Source organism: Erpetoichthys calabaricus, chromosome 9, assembly GCF_900747795.2.
Source record: "Erpetoichthys calabaricus chromosome 9, fErpCal1.3, whole genome shotgun sequence".
In the NCBI taxonomy this organism is placed as follows: domain Eukaryota; kingdom Metazoa; phylum Chordata; class Cladistia; order Polypteriformes; family Polypteridae; genus Erpetoichthys; species Erpetoichthys calabaricus.
In genome coordinates this window covers 110,373,597-110,393,105 of record NC_041402.2, presented here as the reverse complement: position 1 = coordinate 110,393,105, position 19,509 = coordinate 110,373,597, and the positions used below count along the sequence as shown (strand labels likewise).

Genomic DNA, 19,509 nt, shown 5'->3' with positions numbered 1-19,509 from the left:
GAAGTTATGCAGCCTGTAAAAGCAATTTCACATAAAACAAATTCAGTCATTCAGTCATTTCCTAACTCACTTTGTCTTGAACAGGGTTGTGGGGGCCTGCTGGAGCCTATCCCAGCTAGGAGGTTTACTTTATACAGCCCCTTTTTATTATAATGAACACTTTCCTAAGGCACTTTACAAGTACACATCTAAGGCAAACATATTAATTTAAACATTTTCTGAAAATGAAAGATCAAACAGTTAAGTATCTTTATCACAGTCACAAAATGAATTAGTGTTGAACACTGAAGTCGCAGTTTTGCATTTTTTAACTTTACTTCCAAAACTTATTACTGCCAGACACTAAAAACGTACAGAAGCATTTTAAAAATGAAATCCAATTAAACTGATCTCAAATTGAAGAGGCTGAAAAATCAGTTTGACAAACCCTGTTTATACTGTAACCTATAACTAAATTATTTTAGCTATTTCATTTGACTATATTATGTGTTTGTTTTAGAATTATGTAACCCTTGTCACTGAGCTGTAATTATACTGAATTGTTTCAGCTTAAATGTATGTCACCAAACTGATTTGAATTGAACTCAAAAAGGCAAAAGAACTGTAGTGTAATGAGGCTGCAGTGCTAATTACTATGCCACAGAGGCTAGGGATATGCCCTGGCAATCGGAAGGTTGCCGGTTCGAATCCCGTAAATGCCAAAGGTACTCTGCTCTGTTGGGCCCTTCAGCAAGGCCCTTAACCTGCAATTGCTGAGCGCTTTGAGTAACGAGAAAAGCGCTATATAAATGCAAAGAATTATTATTATTATTAGAGACACCCAGTATTTATTAAATGCACAAATTAAAACTAAATCCAGAAGAAATTTACCTTGTGTCCATGAGAAAGATTGCCTTGACTGATGAACTCCACAGCTGCTTCAAATGAAGTAAGACAGTAACCAATGTCATCCTTTCCCAAGTTACAAAAGTGAAAGTTCTTCATATAGGTAAGATTTGCTATCCTAAATGGGCAAAGGGGAAAAAAAATCCCCTGTTCAATTGTGTTATGAAAAGATAATTAATGAAAGATTAGACTCAAAATTATAATTCAGAAATGAAGAATTTTCAGCACTGAATTATTTTTCCAGGTTGGCTTTTGTACTGAAGTTCTTGTAATTTTAAAAGTATACAAATGTTTAGCTAAGAAACTACAACCCAGAAACTGCAATGCTTCTGCATAATATCCACCATCACATCAGTCAATTAAGATTCCTAACATAAGTGACTAAAATAAAGCTTGCATTTAATGTAGTAATTCAATGTTTATAGTTATTGCGTGCATCATCTGCATTATAAATGTACAGTATGTCACTAAACACTATCTTCAGTCAGTGTCTGCTAATAGTTCATAGCCAGATGGTGCTCAAGATACCCCAAAAACCCAGATAAAGTACAAAGTCTCTTGAAATCAAAGTCACCAATGTTTATTGCAATAAAATGATAAACCAGTATTTGTGGGTAAGATAAGGACAAAATCCACACACAAAAAAAAAAAAAACAAAAAGTAACAATCCAGTAGAATATAACTTTCGAATCCAACAAACAGGATGAATTCAATAAATTGCTGAAAACATTCATGCACAGTAATTATAGGCAAGGTCTCATAAAATAGTCAAAAAGGTCAAATAACTGGTCCAATGGGTTTGTAGCAGCCAAAACATATCTCTCCCCAAGTTCTGAAGCTCTCCCCAAAATCTAGGAGACTTACTGGCTTAAAAAGGATGGAAAAATACAACCTTGAGCATGGGGAAAAAAATTAACCTTTGCAATACGCACAATAGCGACACCTATCCTCAACACTCCCCACCTTACTAATGGCACTGAGCCTTTTAAATATTTCCTACCCAGTCGCTTAAAGGCAACCATTCAGATAGAGGGGGAAGAACACCTCCTTATCCTTACTTTATTCTTACATATACACCATCTTACATACGTCCCACACATCCTCTGGGATTACATCTAAATTCTTAAACAACAAGACGACATAAAATACATGAACGAATGGAGTAAAACTATTACCATATCCGCACTGCGATTGCTTTCCCCTTTCCTGTTTCTTCCTGACTGTTGCAAAATCACCTGCTTGCCAGCTTTTAGCAACATAAAGGGAGTACGCAGCCACGTGTGCGTAGAATGAAAACTGCCTGTCAACTGACCACTAATACGGTTAGTCCGCTTAAGAAGAGGACTCCGCCAAGCCAGTAAATGAAGGAATTATCTAAAATCAAAAAATCTCACATTTATCGGAATGATGTGCTAACATTACATACAAGGGGGCTCTGCCCCCTGCTCGCTTCGCTAACCTACCCCCGGCGTTGGGTATCCTGAAATACATTTTTTTTTTCTTTGGAATTGTTTCAATTTCATTATTTGCACTTTTACTTTAAAGCTTCATTAAAAACAATTTTCTTTGGAGACACATTGTGACAATGCCCGTAAGTGAATATTGTTTCTACTTCTCTAATAAATAATTGTGATTTATCGATTGTCATAGTAAATGCCATTCTGATGGTAAACTGTAAACATTTTAATATGAATGGCATGTCACGATCTCCTTTGGTGTGTAATGTTATTTGCGGAATATATACATATATACCGCATCAAATCAATACCCCGCTATCAGTCCTCCATGCTATACTCCGCCTTCCCTCAATCGGACCTAACAGTCACTTACAACCAAAAAGCCCTCAACCTGGCTGGGACGCTACAATACTTTCGAATTTCAGAGCTTTCATATTCTGTACCTTTGTCTGTATGTGTATCACGCTATCGTTTGTTTCAGCTTTTCGAATTCCACTGCTTTCATAATTTGTTATCTGCCTTTTTTTCTCTCCAATGCCTTTGGGTGTCTATTCTCCGTATTGTCCTTATACACTTTATATTCGCTGAGAGCACATGATTTGTGTGTACTATTTGCTTTTACACGATTGATTTTTTTTTTGATGGGTGTGCTCTTATATATTCCGTACTATCTTTGTGGACCCCGTAGTGTGTTACGTTTGACTCTGGGGTGCAGTGCAGAAGCCTCTTTTCTGTGTGGCTATGTCGTTAGCTATGGGCACGTTGTTTATCCAGGCGGGCTCGTGTTTGTATATTCGTCAGTCGGGCTCGTTCGTTTTGAACCCCGTTTTGAACCAGTGACTGCTTTGCTTCCGCAGTTTCAGACGCGCGTTGTAGGCGCCTGCGTTCATTGATCTTATCCAGGTGGGCTCGTGTGTAATAACTGTATAAACCCTTGATGAAATATTATTAGGATGTCAGTGCGCAATGGGGAAATTCATATGGACTGGAAATTAGCAAGTATTATTCCATTACATTTAAAGGGTGATTAGGCAGATCCAAGCAACTATAGGCCAGTAAGATTAACATGAATCACATGTAAAATTATGGAATTAATTACTAAGGACAATATTGAACAACACATGGAAATTACAAGAGTTTTACTGAACAGTCAGCACAGATTCAGACAAGGGAGGTTGTGTTTTACAGACTGGAATTCTCTGTAGAAGCAACATAAGGATACAACAAAAGTGGTGCATAATATATTATTCATTTTGACATTTAGAAAGCATTTCATAAAGTAACATATGAGAGGTTGGGCATCAAACTAAAAGAAGTGGGAGTTCAGGTTGTAGTGTATAAATATGTGCAAACTTAGCTAAAACACAGAAAACAGAGGGTTATCGAGTTGAAGCTTTTTTAAGCTTCGCTCATCTGCACAGGAAAGGAATCGTCTGCATCTGTAATTGATGCCAGGAGCTGTTAATTGCCACACCTGAGCCACGTCCCCATTATATAAAGTAGGAGCGCGAGTGCGAAGGGGGAGAAGAGAAACTGAAAGGGTGAAGTGAATGGAGGTTAAGGGAGCAGAAGGCAGCAGGAAGCTGAAAGCCGGTGCGTTCATGTGTGAGCGAGCGAGCGAGTTAAGGCAGGCTCGATACAGAGAGGAGGCAGCTGGAAGGACAGCCCCTCAGGAGTGTTAGGCCAACACTAGGGGCCAGCTAGAAGTGGTCACTCTTGAGGAGTGCTTTGGAGGAGCAAGAGTGACCGGAAGGTGGTTGGCTCGCAGCAAAAGGTAGCGGGAGTCAGGAGGCTTGGAAGGTGGCAGCCCCAGTGTGAGCATCCTGGTCACTGGGGAACCCAAGTCATAGTCTGGAGAGTCCTACGGAGCGAGGGACCGCAAGGGTAGACTAGAAGAAGGTCAGCTGCAGGTAGGGTGACTCCCCTGGTACATGGCCTGGATGGGAGAAGCAGGGGAGCCGCCAGTAGAAAGAAGGCACAGAGTTCTGTTTTTAAAAGGACTGCTTCCAGCCATTGTTTTAACTTCAGTTTTTAAAGGATCTATTTTGGATTTTAACCTCCATTTTTTCACTGGATTTTAACAGATTATTTATTTACTGACATTTTGACTGCACTATACTTTAGACATTGGTTTTGCTTTTGATTGTATTTAATACAAGCATGTTTGCACTTAGCACCATCCCCTTGCTTCGTTGTGTCCTCACTGTCCAGCTCATCCGGTTGCATTATCAATGGTGTCGGGTTCAAGAGCTCCCAAAACAGAGATGGGAGCATGAAGTAGAACCCGCATCATTACACACATCTAGGAAAAAGTAACAAAAGTGACAACACCAAATAAACACATAACCAAAAAAAAGTAAATCTAACTAATATAAGCATTTAGCTTTCAAAATGCTGCAGCGCTTTATGTCCTTTCTCTGAAACTGTCTAAATCATGTGACATATTACCCAAATAATCTTCAAAGTAGAAGTTGTAGCTTTTAAACTTAAAGGTTCTAATAATGAGATATCAAGTTTAAATGATGAGTTACTATGTTGAAAAGAGAAAATAAGTTAAGCAAACACTATAAGAAAAAACAAGCATTACATACCAATTTGGTAGCTCCGTTTTCACCAGTAAATATAAGAGAACAGACAGAAGATCATCTGCACACATGCCTTCAATGTTAACTGAAACAAAAAAAAACAAAACTTAGAACAGTAATTGTTAGAAACGAATTTAAAAAAATGTTGCAAAATTGTACTTCAATGAGGTAGGCCTACCACTTCTAATCTGAATTACAGTAATCCATCTCTATATCGCACTTCAACTTTCGCGGCTTCACTCTATCGTGGATTTTATAAGTAAGCATATCTAAATAAATAACGCAGATTTTTTTGCTGCTTCACGGGTTTCTGCTTGGACAATGGGTCTTTTTACTTCTGGTACATGCTTCCTCAGTTGGTTTGCCCAGTTGATTTCATACAAGGGACACTATTGGTGGATGGCCGAGAAGCTACCCAATCAGAGCACGCAGTTAAGTTCCTGTGTGTTGATTGGCTCAGAGACAGAGCGCCGAATTCGATTCCACTGCGTTAACCAGGAAGACTTGTCTCGCTAATTCAGCATCAACATGTTTCACTGTGTAAAGCGTAAACTTTTGTGCTCTTTTGTGTTTATCTTTGTGACTAGTCAAGCCCTTTGTTATTGCTCCAAAACGATCTGCTCCTGCTTCAGGGGCCATGCCAACGGAAGATGCTAACGATTGCCGAAAAGGTAAAAGTTTTGGATATGTTGAAGGAAGGGAACAGCTACACCGCTGTAGGATGACATTACGGCATCAATGAGTCCATGATTCTTTTTATTTAAAAAGGAGGAAAAGAAAATAAGATCTACAGCCGCACTGTCCATTAACCAGGGCACAAAACGAGTTGTAAGTAGACATAATAAGGCGGTAGTCCAGATGGAATCTACTTTAGTGATATGGATTGAAGACTGCCGGAAGAAGAACAACGGTGGAGCTACACAGTCGCCTGAAGAGGCTCATTTAGAAGAGCTGGGACGCTCTCCTTTGTTGCGCAGTAAAATTAAACTCATCGTTATCAGACAAGTCATCATGTCATTGTTGGTGAGTAACCATAATTATTTTTCTACATACAGTACTTAGTACATATAAGTACGTTTAGTGTCACTGTACACACATTTTACTGTATACAATTTTTCTTGCATTGTACGTATTTATTGCTGGTGGCCTGTCTATCGTAATGGCTGTAACATAACATGTAACATATGTGATATCGGAGAGGTTCGATATCTTATCTATAATATTTAGGTTTTACTGTATATAAACAGTGTGTTTACATACATAATTTCAACGAATCTTACCTAATATCTAAGAGAATACAAAGGGTTTAGGCTGTATAACTGTGTGGGAAATGTTTATAAGAGTGTGGGAGAGTTTATAAGGCCTTAAAATATATAAAAATAACCATATAAAGATATGGTTTTTACTTCGCAGATTTTCACCTTTCGCAGGGGGGGTTCTGGAACGTAACCCCCACGATAGGTGATGAATGACTGTACCAAAATACACTTCTGAAAAACCATAATTGATGTCTTAATCTTTTTTTGCTTCAACTGAAAACGTTCAGCTCTTTTCATACTTCCTCATAACTCATCCCCAGTTTTTAGTAGTAAGCTGCTCTTTTTTTTGGGATGTTAGAGCGTGTGAGCTTATTCAGTGCTGAAAACGGCAAATATAGGAGTGAGTGGGGATCGAACCGGGAAATCTTGATCACACTTGGTTTGCGTCTGTACTTGCGCTGTTTCTTAGAGTCAGATCGGGGGTGGGGATGTAAGAGCATGTGAGCTTATTCAGTTCTGCTGGATCAACGCATATGTTGATCTTTTTTTCTTTCAGTAATAGCGCCAACATAAATCCACACCTGATCTGATGCTGTTCGTTTTCAAATAATATTACTGAAATAATATCTTTCTTTCAGGTGTGTAATAGGAACCACAGCATAGACAGAAGCGTGTACATTGCAACAGGTACACACGTTGTAAATGTAGGAAAGACTATCCTTGCGTGTGTGTGTGAACAGTTAACATTTGAATCTGATTATTGCATATAGCGCTGAACTTACTGCTCTTTACTATTCTATCCTCTGCATGTCCTGGAGTACAAAAGAAACAGCATACAGCAACATGTGGGGACTGGCAAGATCGGTGAAAAAAAACACGCAGTCACTGATTACAAACCGCAAGATGTTATGTGAATGAATATGAATAATATGAATAATGTTGCATCCGTGCCACAAAGTTTTCCGAAATGTACTATACAGGTCATAAAACAAATAATTCCAAATATCATATATACCTACGTCTGTGTTTTTTTGTTGTTTTGACATCATACACCATAAGGTGCACTCTAATTCAGCATGAGCAGTGTAAAGGACAGCCGGGTTCCATGCCCGGCAGGGACGCCTCTGCTGCATCTGATCCGGGGGAGCCACCACGGGCAGCTCAATACCTCCCCCGGGACGCTTCGTGGCAGCCTCACTGGCGGATGATGATTCCCCAGCCTGGCGCATGGCTCCATGGGACATGGAGTCCTCCACAGCCTGGTTGGGGGCTTGGATGGCCGCCAGGGGGAGCTGCATGGAGACAGCAGCCTGGCTGGTCATATCTTCAGCCCCACCTGGAAGGGCAATTAGAACCAGGTGGCCAAGCACCTGGAACGCTTCTGGGTGGGGTATAAAAAGGGCCAGCCACCATCACTCGAGAGCCAGAGTCGGGAGGAGGAGGAGGACTAAGCCTGAGGAGGAGTGGTGGTAAAAGGGAGAAGAGAGAGTAATTGTGAGTGTATTTCGGATTGTGTTGGGCCTGTGGGACACGGGGAAGGCGTGCCCCACGGCTGAAGAAGAAATAAAGTGTGTTTTATTTAAGTACGTGCCTCTGTCTCAGTCTGTGCTGGGTCGGGCGCTATATAGCGCCTTTTACAGCAGGAACACTCAATAAAACCGAAAAAAAAAAATCAAGTGACGGTGAGATACGAAGAAGGCAGATTCGCCAGCGTGTGTGTGTCAGCTTTTATCCCTCCAGATGAGAGAATGTCCAGTTCCATTGTCTCAAAACACCACTCACATCTCCAGTTATTCCGTTTCAAATAAAAAATAACAGCGTCAGATCCTGCGGCGGGGGGCGGTAGTATGTATCGTGATTGTGATTTAGAGAGAAGTAAAAAAAAAAAAACGGTAACTTTTACAAGTCATATAAATGCACAACGTGTGTTAGACGCAAACCAAATGTATGTGTGTACTGTATAATATTAACAAAAAGAGGAGCTCACTACTGAAAACGGCAAATATAGGAGTGAGTGGGGATCGAACCGGGGACTCTCGATTACATGTCAGCAAATCTTACCGCTACGCCACGGAAGCTATTGTATCATTCTTGAACCTTTTGTGAAAGTGTTTTTACATAATCTTTGGACTTCAGGCTTCATACATTATATAGTTTATGCCTACATTTTGTCATTTACTCCTAAAATATGAAAAATGTTTCTGTTTTAAAAATGTGTTTATACAGATTGCTGTAGAAATGGAACACACATGAACTGTGTGTGTTCCAAATAGCGATCTATTATTTCCACTCTAAAACTCTAGCAGTTCTGTCACTCTCAGATAATCAAACAAGGCATGAGCTGGGAAAACTTAATGAACGTTCTGCGACGGTGGGGGATGGAATAGCTGGCTGCTTGCTGGCTCCTTAATCGGTACATTTAGAAGACAAAAGAGAGCTGCGAATGGTTTTAAGGTGGGCCGGATCTACGAGTTTTTTCGTAGACTCTGGTAATTCTAGTGTTAATGGCACCTGTTTGAACTCATTATCAATACAAAAGACACCTGTCCACAACCTCAAACAGTCACACTCCAAACTCCACTGTGGCCAAGACCAAAGAGCTGTCAAAGGACACCAGAAACAAAATTGTAGACCTGCACCAGCCTGGGAAGACTGAATCTGCAATAGGTAAGCAGCTTGGTGTGAAGAAATCAACTGTGGGAGCAATTATTAGAAAATGGAAGACATACAAGACCACTGATAATCTCCCTCGATCTGGGGCTCCATGCAAGATCTCACCCCGTGGGGTCAAAATGATCATAAGAACGGTGAGCAAAAATCCCAGAACCACATGGGGGGACCTAGTGAATGACCTGCACAGAGCTGGGACCAAAGTAACAAAGGCTACCATCAGTAACACACTACACCACCAGGGACTCAAATTCTGCAGTGCCAGACATGTCCCCTGCTTAAGCCAGTACATGTGCAGGCCTGTCTGAAGTTTGCTAGAGAGAACTTGGATTATCCAGAAGAGGATTGGGAGAATGTCATATGGTAAGATGAAACCAAAATAGAACTTTTTGGTAAAAACTCTACTCGTCGTGTTTGGAGGAGAAAGAATGCTGAGTTGCATCCAAAGAACATCATACCTACCGTAAAGCATGGGGGTGGAAACATCATGCTTTGGGGCTGTTTTTCTGCAAAGGGACCAGGACGACTGATCCGTGTAAAGGAAAGAATGAATGGGGCCATGTATCGTCAGATTTTGAGTGAAAAAACTTTCCATCAGCAAGGGCATTGAAGATGAAACGTGGCTGGGTCTTTCAGCATGACAATGATCCCAAACACACCGCCCGGGTAACGAAGGAGTGGCTTCGTAAGAAGCATTTCAAGGTCCTGGAGTGGCCTAGCCAGTCTCCAGATTTCAACCCCATAGAAAATCTTTGGAGGGAGTTGAAAGTCCGTGTTGCCCAGCGACAGCCCCAAAACATCACTGCTCTAGAAGAGATCTGCATGGAGGAATGGGCCAAAATACCAGCAACAGTGTGTGAAAACCTTGTGAAGACTTACAGAAAACATTTGACCTCTGTCATTGCCAACAAAGGGTATATAACAAAGTATTGAGATGAACTTTTGTTATTGACGAAATACTTTTTTTCCACCATAATTTGCAAATAAATTCTTCAAAAATCAGACAATGTGATTTTCTGGATTGTTTTTTCTCATTTTGTCTCTCATAGTTGAGGTATACCCATGATGAAAATTACAGGCCTCTCTCATCTTTTTAAGTGGGAGAACTTGCACAATTGGTGGCTGACTAAATACTTTTTTGCCCCACTGTATATGACGCGGGTCATCAGGTCCCCCCTCTGGAGCCAGACCTGGAGGTGGATCTCGATGGCGAGCGCCTGGTGGCCAGGCTTGCACCCATGGGGCTCAGCTGGGCACAGCCCGAAGAGGCAACGTGGGTCCCCCATCCCATGGGCTCACCACCTATGGGAGGGGCCAAGGAGGTCGGGTGCAGTGTGAGTTGGGTGGTGGCCGAAGGCGGGGACCGTGGCGGTCTGATCCTTGGCTACAGAAGCTGGCTCTTGGGATGTGGAATGCCACCTCTCTGAAAGGGCAGGAGCCTGAGCTAGTGCACGAGGTCGAGAGGTTCCGGCTAGATATAGTCGGGCTCACCTCGACGCACAGCTTGGAGTCTAGAACCAATCTCCTTGAGGGGGGCTGGACTCTCTACCACTCTGGAGTTGCCCACGGTGAGAGGCGCCGAGCGGGTGTAGGCATACTTATTGCCCCCCGACTTGGAGCATGTACATTGGGGTTTACCCCAGTGGACGAGAAGGTAGCCTCCCTCCACCGTCGGGTGGGGGGATGGGTCCTAACTGTTGATTGTGCATATGCACCAAACAGCAGTTTGGAGTACCCACCCTTTTTGGAGTCCCTGGAGGGGGTGCTAGAGGGCATACCTTATGAGGACTCCCTCGTACTGCTGGGAGATTTCAATGCTCACGTGGGCAATGACAGTGAAACCTGAAAGGGCGTGATTGGGAGGAATGGCCCCCCCACCCCCACCCCGAACTGAACCCGAGTGGGGTTTTGTTATTGGACTTCTGTGCTTGTCACGGATTGTCCAAAACGAACACCATGATCAAGCAGAGGGGTGTTCATATGTGCACTTGGCACGAGGACACCCTAGGCCTCAGTTCGATGATCGACTTTGTGGTCATGTCGACGGACTTGCGGCCACATGTCTTGGACACTCGGGTGAAGAGAGGGGCGGAGCTGTTAACTGATCACCACCTGGTGGTGAGTTGGCTTCGATGGTGGAGAAGGATGCCGGTCAGACCTGGTAGGCCCAAACGTGTTGTGAGGGTCTGCTGGGAACGTCTGGCAGAGTCCCCTGTCAGAAGTAGCTTCAACTCCCACCTCCGGCAGAACTTCAACCACGTCCCGAGGGAGGTGGGGAACATCGAGTCCAAATGGCCCATGTTACGTGCCTCTATTGTCGAGGCGGCTGACCGGAGCTGTGGCAGTAAGGTGGTCGGTGCCTGTCGTGGCGGGAATACCCGAACCCGTTGGTGGATACCGGCAGTGAGGGATGCTGCAAAGCTGAAGAAGGAGTCCTACCGGACCCTTTTGTCCTGTTGGACTCTGGAGTCAGCTAATAGGTACCGGCAGGCCAAGTGGAATGCGGCTTCGGTGGTTGCTGAGGCAAAAACTCGGGAATGGGAGGAGTTTGGGGAGGACATGGAGAACAACTTTCGGACGGCTTCGAGGACATTCTGGTCCACCGTCCGGCATCTCAGGAAAGGGAAACAGTGCAGTGTCAACACTGTCTATGGTGGGGATGGTGCGCTGCTGACCTCGACTCCGGACGTTGTGGGTCGGTGGGGGGAGTACTTCGAAGACCTCCTCAACCCCACTAACATGCCTTCCAATGAGGAAGCAGAGCCTGGGGACTCGGGGGTAGGCTCCCCCATCTCTGGGACTGAGGTCACCAAGGTGATCAAAAAACTCCTTGGTGGCAGGGCCCCAGAGGTGGATGAGATACGCCCGGAGTTCCTCAAGGCTCTGAATGTTGTAGGACTGTCCTGGTTGACACGTCTCTGTAACATTGCATGGACATCGGGGACAGTGCCTCTGGATTGGCAGACCGGGGTGGTTATCCCCCTCTTTAAGAAGGGGGACCGGAGGGTATGTTCCGACTACAGAGGTATCACACTCCTCAGCCTCCCTGGAAAAGTCTATTCGGGGGTTCTGGAGAGGAGGGTCCATCGGAGAGTTGAACCTCGGATTCAGGAGGAACAGTGTGGTTTTCATCCTGGTCGCGGAACAGTGGACCAGCTCTACACCCTTAGCAGAGTCCTGGAGGGTGCCTGGGAGTTATCCCAGCCAGTCTACATGTGTTTTGTGGACTTGGAAAAGGCGTTTGACCGTGTCCCTCGGGGAATCTGATGGGGGGTGCTACGGGAGTATGGGGTACCAGACTCCCCGATAAGGGCTGTTCGGTCCCTGTACAACCGGTGTCAGAGCTTGGTCCGCATTGCTGGCAGTAAGTCAAACCCGTTTCCAGTGAGAGCTGGACTTTGTCACCGATTCTGTTCATAACTTTTACGGACAGAATTTCGAGGCGCAGCCAGGGTGTTGAGGGGGTCCGGTTGGGTGGACTCAGGATTGGGTCACTGCTTTTTGCAGATGATGTTGTCCTGTTTGCTTCATTAGCCCATGCTCTTCAGCTCTCTCTGGATCGGTTCGCAGCTCAGTGTGAAGCGGCTGGAATGGGAATCAGCACCTCCAAATCCGAGACCATGGTCCTCAGCCGGAAAAGGGTAGAGTTCCCTCTCAGGGTTGGGAGCGAGATCCTGCCCCAAAGTGGAGGAGTTCAAATATCTCTTGTTCACGAGTCAGGGAAGAATGGAGCGTGAGATCGACAGGCGGATCAGTGCGGTGTCCGCAGTGATGATGGATCTGCATCGGTCTGTCGTGGTGAAAAAGGTGCTGAGCCGTAAGGCAAAGCTCTCCATTTAGCAGTCGATTTTTGTTCCTACCCTCACTTATCGAGATCGCAAATACAAGTGGCTGAAATGAGTTTCCTCCGCAGGGTGTCTGGGATCTCCCTTAAAGATAGGGTGAGAAGCTCAGTCATCCGAGAGGGATTCAGAGTAGGGCCGCTGCTCCTCCGCATTGAGAGGAGTCAGATGAGGTGGCTCGGGCATCTGATTAGGATGCCTCCTAGACGCCTCCAGAGTGAGGTGTCCCGGGCACAAACAACCGGTAGGAGGCCCCAGGGAAGACCCAGGAAACGCTGGAGGGACTATGTCTCCTGGCTGGCCTGGGAACGCCTCGGGATTATCCCGGAAGAGCTAGAAGAAGTGGCAAGGGAGAGGGAAGTCTGGGAATCTCTGCTCAAGCTGCTGCCCCCATGACCAGACCTCGGATAAGCGGAAGAGGATGGGTGGGTGGATGGATATATACACATATATATATATATATATATATATATATATATATATATATATATATATATATATACACATACACATATATACATACACATATATATATACATACACATATATACATACACATATATATATATACACTAGCAAAATACCCGCGATTCGCAGCGGCGAAGTACTGCTTTAAAATTTTAAATAATAAACTGAGGGAAATTATACCAATAATTATTTGTTAAGGATCTCTTTGTATACCATGTTGTCAGTTCACCCCTCCGGTTGTAATATGACCAAGTTGTGCGCTGAGCTTACTCTTGAGCATGCAACGTATACTTGGCCATGTGAAAAGCAAATCAAGAACAGCAAGACCGCGCCAGCTGCGGAGCTCAGCTTGGAGTGAAATGAAGTGAATGAAATGAGGTGAATGGGAGGGGAGATGATCACGTGACTCCAACACCCGCCTTAACTCTCCATCCCAACACAAACACACAAACACAGTCTCTCGGATCCCAAATCTCCTTTATATATATATATAGATAAATAGCAAAATACCCGCGCTTCACAGCGGAGAAGTAGTGTGTTAAAGAGGTTATGAAAAAGAAAAGGAAACATTTTAAAAATAACGTAATATGATTGTCAATGTAATTGTGTTGTCATTGTTATGAGTGTTGCTGTCTTTTATATATATATATATATATATAATATACACACACACACATATAAACATATATATACATATACATCCATCCATCCAGTTTCCAACCCGCTGAATCCGAACACAGGGTCACGGGGGTCTGCTGGAGCCAATCCCAGCCAACACAGGGCACAAGGCAGGAAACAATCCTGGGCAGGGTGCCAACCCACCGCAGTATACATATACATATATACATATATACATTTATATATATACATATACACATCCACATATATATACATATATATATATACACATATCAACATATATATATACACATACATACACACACACATACATACATATATATATATATATATATATATATATATATATATATATATATGAATGGAAGTGAAGGTCTGTGATACGGTTTGCATATTTGCAGTTGGAGATCCACAAAGGGAGAAAAAATGAATCACGTATCATAAAATAGTTTTATTCCTGAGCTTTCAACCCGTCAGGGGTCTTCATCAGAGGATAATGATTAGACTTACAAGAATCAAAGGCAATATATAGCAACACATTCAGTGGGGGGTGGGTGGAGGTGACTAAGTCAGTATGATCAAAGGGGGGGGGGGTGTATCGTTTAATTAAAGTGCATATGTCCTTCTTAAGTTGGCATATGCTGGGTTTATGTCCAAGTGTCTGTTGATGGCATTTTCATCTGATAGCCAAGACTCGGCCAACTCTCTGGCGCTTTTTGTACTGGCCTTAAATTTTACTTTTACGTTGTCCCAGTTGAATGTGTGTCCTGTCAATTTAGTATGTGCATATATCAAAGATAGTGCGTCCTTTCATATATATATATATATATATATACAGATACATATATACAGATACAGATATATATATATATATATATATATATATATACACATACAGATATATACACACATATATATATACACATAGATATATACATATATATATATATATATGTATATATCTGTATGTGTATATATCTGTATGTGTATATATATATATATATATATATATATGTGTGTGTATATATATATATATATATATATATATATATATATAGCAAAATACCCGCGCATCGCAGCGGAGAAGTAGTGTGTTATAATATATGTGTATGTGTATATGTATATATATATGACAGCAACACTTATAACAATGACAACACAATTACATTGACAATCATGTTACGTTATTTTTAAAATATTTCCTTTACTTTTTAATAACCTCTTTAACACACTACTTCTCCGCTGCGAAGCGCGGGTATTTTGCTAGTATATATATATATATATACACATATACACACATACATGCAGTTTCAATAACATAGAAATCAATATAAACAACATTAACATCATTATCATATGAGAATATGAATATATAAGAAGTACATTTCATATAAATATAAATTATTAAACAGTAAAATCTTCTTCTGTAATGTGCTACCGTGGCTATTCGTTTGTCTGTCCAGGATTTTAAATCACCTGTAGCTCGCAAACCGTTTCACCTATTGACTTGAAATCTGGTACACATATAGAACGTCACGTCTACTATCCGCTTTATGGGTGACGATTGTATTACTCTTTTTATCCATCCATCCATTTTCCAACCCGCTGAATCCGAACACAGGGTCACGGGAGTCTGCTGGAGCCAATCCCAGCCAACACAGGGCACAAGGCAGGAAACAATCCTGGGTTTTTATCTTTATTTTATTTTATTGTAGAATCAACTCCTATCTGCGCACACCAGGGCGGCCATGGGCGGATGCGTATGGTGTATTCACTCCACGTTATCGTGCATTGCGCTGTCACTGGTATTTTGATAAAAGAATTTGAACAACATATAAGAAGCGTATAAATTATTAAACAGTAAAACATTAACATTTAAGAAGTAAAGTTGCATTAAGTACTACTGCAGTGCCTTCGGGTATACCTCATTTTTTGTTTGCTCATTACATGCTTAAATGTATACATTTTTTGGTGTACCTACCCGAGAACACGCGACATATAACCGAGCGTGGGAGAAGCATGGATTTTGAACACGCGTTGAGTTCATCTGCTGGTCTCCCTCGTGAAATAACTGGTAATGTTTGACTAAAATCTACAGCGAGTAAAACGACATTACCTCCTATTTTTTTTTTATGATCTCTGAGATCTTGCTTTTTTCGGTTCAAGGCTTCATAAGTTCTTTTATGTTCTATGGTGTACTTATCCCAACCCATCATCTTTGAATGTTGCAAGACTTTTGCCTTGTATGTAGATCGGGGTAATTACATTCATTGCATTCCTAGTCTGAATCACATTCCGATTGTATGGGTGGTTACCTGGCACTGTAGGGTTGCTACCCGTCCTTTAAAATACGGAATCGTCCCGTATTTGAGAATGAAATTGCGCGTCCCGTTTTGAATCAATACGGGACGGAATTTGTCCCGTATTTTTTTTATCATTTTTTTTAAAGCAGCGTCTCATGCAAATCATCCCACACGGATTTTATGAAGATGCCTCCTTTCCTACTTTTGATTGGGTAATATTTGATGTCATCGTTAGTTTGATTGGTCTTTTTAACTGTCCAGTGAAAAGGGCGGGTCTTTTAAGTAGAGTCTGCAAACTGTTGGCACTGAGATGTGGCACCCGCTGCAGTATGTGTCCCTTATTTTTTTGTATTAAAAGTGGTAACCCTACCTGGCAGGTAACACTTATGTTTGGTCATGAAGTCGTCTAAAATCAGCCACGTGCCCTCTTTTAATTGTGAGAAGCAGATATATATAGCCAAATTCTCACGCTTCGTTGCGGCGAAGTACTGCTTTTAATTTTTTAAGAAGAAAGTAAAACCTTTTTAAACGGACCGAAAATATACCAATAACAATTTGTTAAGGATCTGTTTTTTTGTGAACCTCGCTTTTCACAGCTGTCCCGCTACGGCGTGTGTTTCATTTATTTGACAGTATGTAGATCGTGGTAATTAAATTTATGGCATTCGTTTTCTGAATCACAATCTGACTGTATGGATGGTTACCTGCCAGGTTACGCTTGTGGTTGGTCAGGAAGTCGCCTTACATCCGCCACGTGCCCTCTTTCTGTTCCCAGAAGCTGATCAAAGAATGGTTTTAATAGTTTACTTTCAAATAATGCAAAGAGTATGCGACACGTGTTTCTCCTTAATTCTGGGCTCATCAGGCATACACACTCACTGCATCCCGTCTCGAGAATCGAATATCGTCAGTGCCAGAGTTGAAGCCCCTAACGTTGCGGTCAGCAAGTGGGCTAACATCCGCCATGTGCCGTCTTTCAGTTGCGAGAGGCAGATCATAGAATGGTTGAAACTGTTGCCCCTAACGTTGCGCTACGGCGTGTGGTTCGTTTATACCTCGTGTCTTCTCATTAAACTTTTATCTCGCGAATATGTTATTGCAATCCGCAGCGGGAGCGTTTCTATAAACTTAATTTAAACTTACGTTTTACACCGTGCTTTGTTTCCCTTATGAACATGCTTGTATGCTTCACTCGGTCCCTTCTCAATTGTTTAATGAATTTTTTGTTCTTCGCTGTTTGCGGCTCCTCCTTCATTTGTCCATACTGCATTCACAGTCTTTTCACGTTATTGCAATCCACAGCGGGAGCGTTTCTATAAACTTAATTTAAACTTACGTTTTACACCGTGCTTTGTTTCCCTTATGAACATGCTTGTATGCTTCACTCGCTCCCTTCTCAATTGTTTAATAAATATTTTGTTCTTCGCTGTTTGCGACTCCTCCTTCATTTGTCCCTACTGCGTTCACAGTCTTTTCACGTGATTACGTGGGAGGCGTGATGACGTGACACTCAACTCCTCCTCCCACGGCCATCGAGCTGCCGTCCATTACAGTATATTGTGAAAAAAGAGGTTCCAGTTATGACCATTACGCGTTGAATTTCGAAATGAAACCTGCCTAACTCTTGTAAGTAAGCTGTAAGGAATCAGCCTGCCAAATTTCAGCCTTCCACCTACACGGGAAGTTGCAGAATTAGTGATGAGTCAGTGAGGGCTTTGCCTTTTATTAGTATAGATACACGTATATATATATACACGTATATATATATATATATATATATATATATATATATATATATATACGTGTATATATATATATATATACGTGTATCTATACTAATAAAAGGCAAAGCCCTCACTGACTCACTGACTATATATATATATATATATATATATATATATATATATATATATATATATATAGTATATATATACTAGCAAAATACCCGCGCTTCGCAGCGGAGAAGTAGTGTGTTAAAGAGGTTATGTAAACATATATATATACATAAACATATATACATATATATACATATCTACATATACACATATCTACATATACATATACAGTAATCCCTCGCTATATCGCGCTTCGCCTTTCGCGGCTTCACTCCATCGCGGATTTTATATGTAATCATATTTAAATATATATCGCGGATTTATTGCAGGTTCGGGGATTTCTGCGGACAATGGGTCTTTTAATTTCTGGTACATGCTTCCTCAGTTGATTTGCCCAGTTGATTTCATACAAGGGACGCTACTGGCAGATGACTGAGAAGCTACCCAGCTTACTTTTCTCTCTCTCTCTCTCTCTTGCGCTGACTTTTTCTGATCCTGACGTAGGGGGATTGAGCGGGGGGGCTGTTCGCACACCTAGACGATACGGACGCTCGTCTAAAAATGGTGAAAGATTATCTTCACGTTGCTACCTTCTGTGCAGCTGCTTCCTGAAGCGACATGCTGCACGGTGATTCGCATACTTAAAAGCTCGAAGGGCACGTATCGATTTTTGATTGAAAAACAAACTGTCTTTCTCTCTCTCTTCTTTCTCATCTCTTGACGGAGGGGGTGTGAGCTGCCGCCTTCAACAGCTTTGTGCCGTGGTGCTTCGCATACTTAAAAGCCAAACAGCCCTATTGATTTGTTTGCTTTCCTATCTCTTTCTGACAGGCTTTGCTCCTGACGCGCACTCCTTTGAAGAGGAAGATATGTTTGCATTCTTTTAATTGTGAGACGGAACTGTCATCTCTGTCTTCTCATGGAGCACAGTTTAAACTTTTGAAAAAGAGACAAATGATTGTTTGCAGTGTTTGAATAACGTTCCTCTCTCTACAACCTCCTGTGTTTCTGCGCAAATCTGTGACCCAAGCATGACAATCTAAAAATAACCATATAAACATATGGTTTCTACTTCGCGGATTTTCTTATTTCGTGGGTGGCTCTGGAACGCAACCCCCGCGATGGAGGAGGGATTACTGTATATACATATACACATCCACATATACATATATATATATACACATATACAAATTTACATATCTACATATACATATATACATATAAATATAGACATACATATATACATACATTCACATATATATATATATATATATATATATATATATATATATATACTGTATATATACATATCTACTTATTGGCTCCTGTATTTAGGATATAGCGGGTTGGATAATGGATGGATGGACATTTGTATGCATAGCAATATTTGCCCGTTTTTGTTTTTTTTCTTTCTTCAGTAATATTTCAGCAAACCCGGAGCTTGTCAGTTCACATCCTGGTACTGACACCACTATGTGACCCTGAGGAAGTCACTTCACCTGCCTGTGCTGCAAAAAACAAAAGTAATGTAACAAATTGTACCTCAGATGTTGCAAGTTGCTGGAA

The 19,509-nt window shown here is 42.0% G+C and overlaps 1 protein-coding gene across 1 annotated transcript in view; it reads right to left on the bottom strand.

Annotated features, from left to right (window-relative positions):
• Positions 1-19,509, bottom strand: part of ankrd27 (ankyrin repeat domain 27 (VPS9 domain)) — a 494,306-nt gene that overhangs the window by 354,662 nt on the left and 120,135 nt on the right. Inside the window, exons 7-8 of the mRNA XM_051932226.1 lie at positions 4,934-5,012; positions 871-1,003 (exon numbers count right to left, since the gene is read on the bottom strand). Coding sequence (XP_051788186.1) covers positions 871-1,003; positions 4,934-5,012 — 212 coding nt within the window. The remainder of the gene's footprint in view (positions 1-870; positions 1,004-4,933; positions 5,013-19,509) is intronic.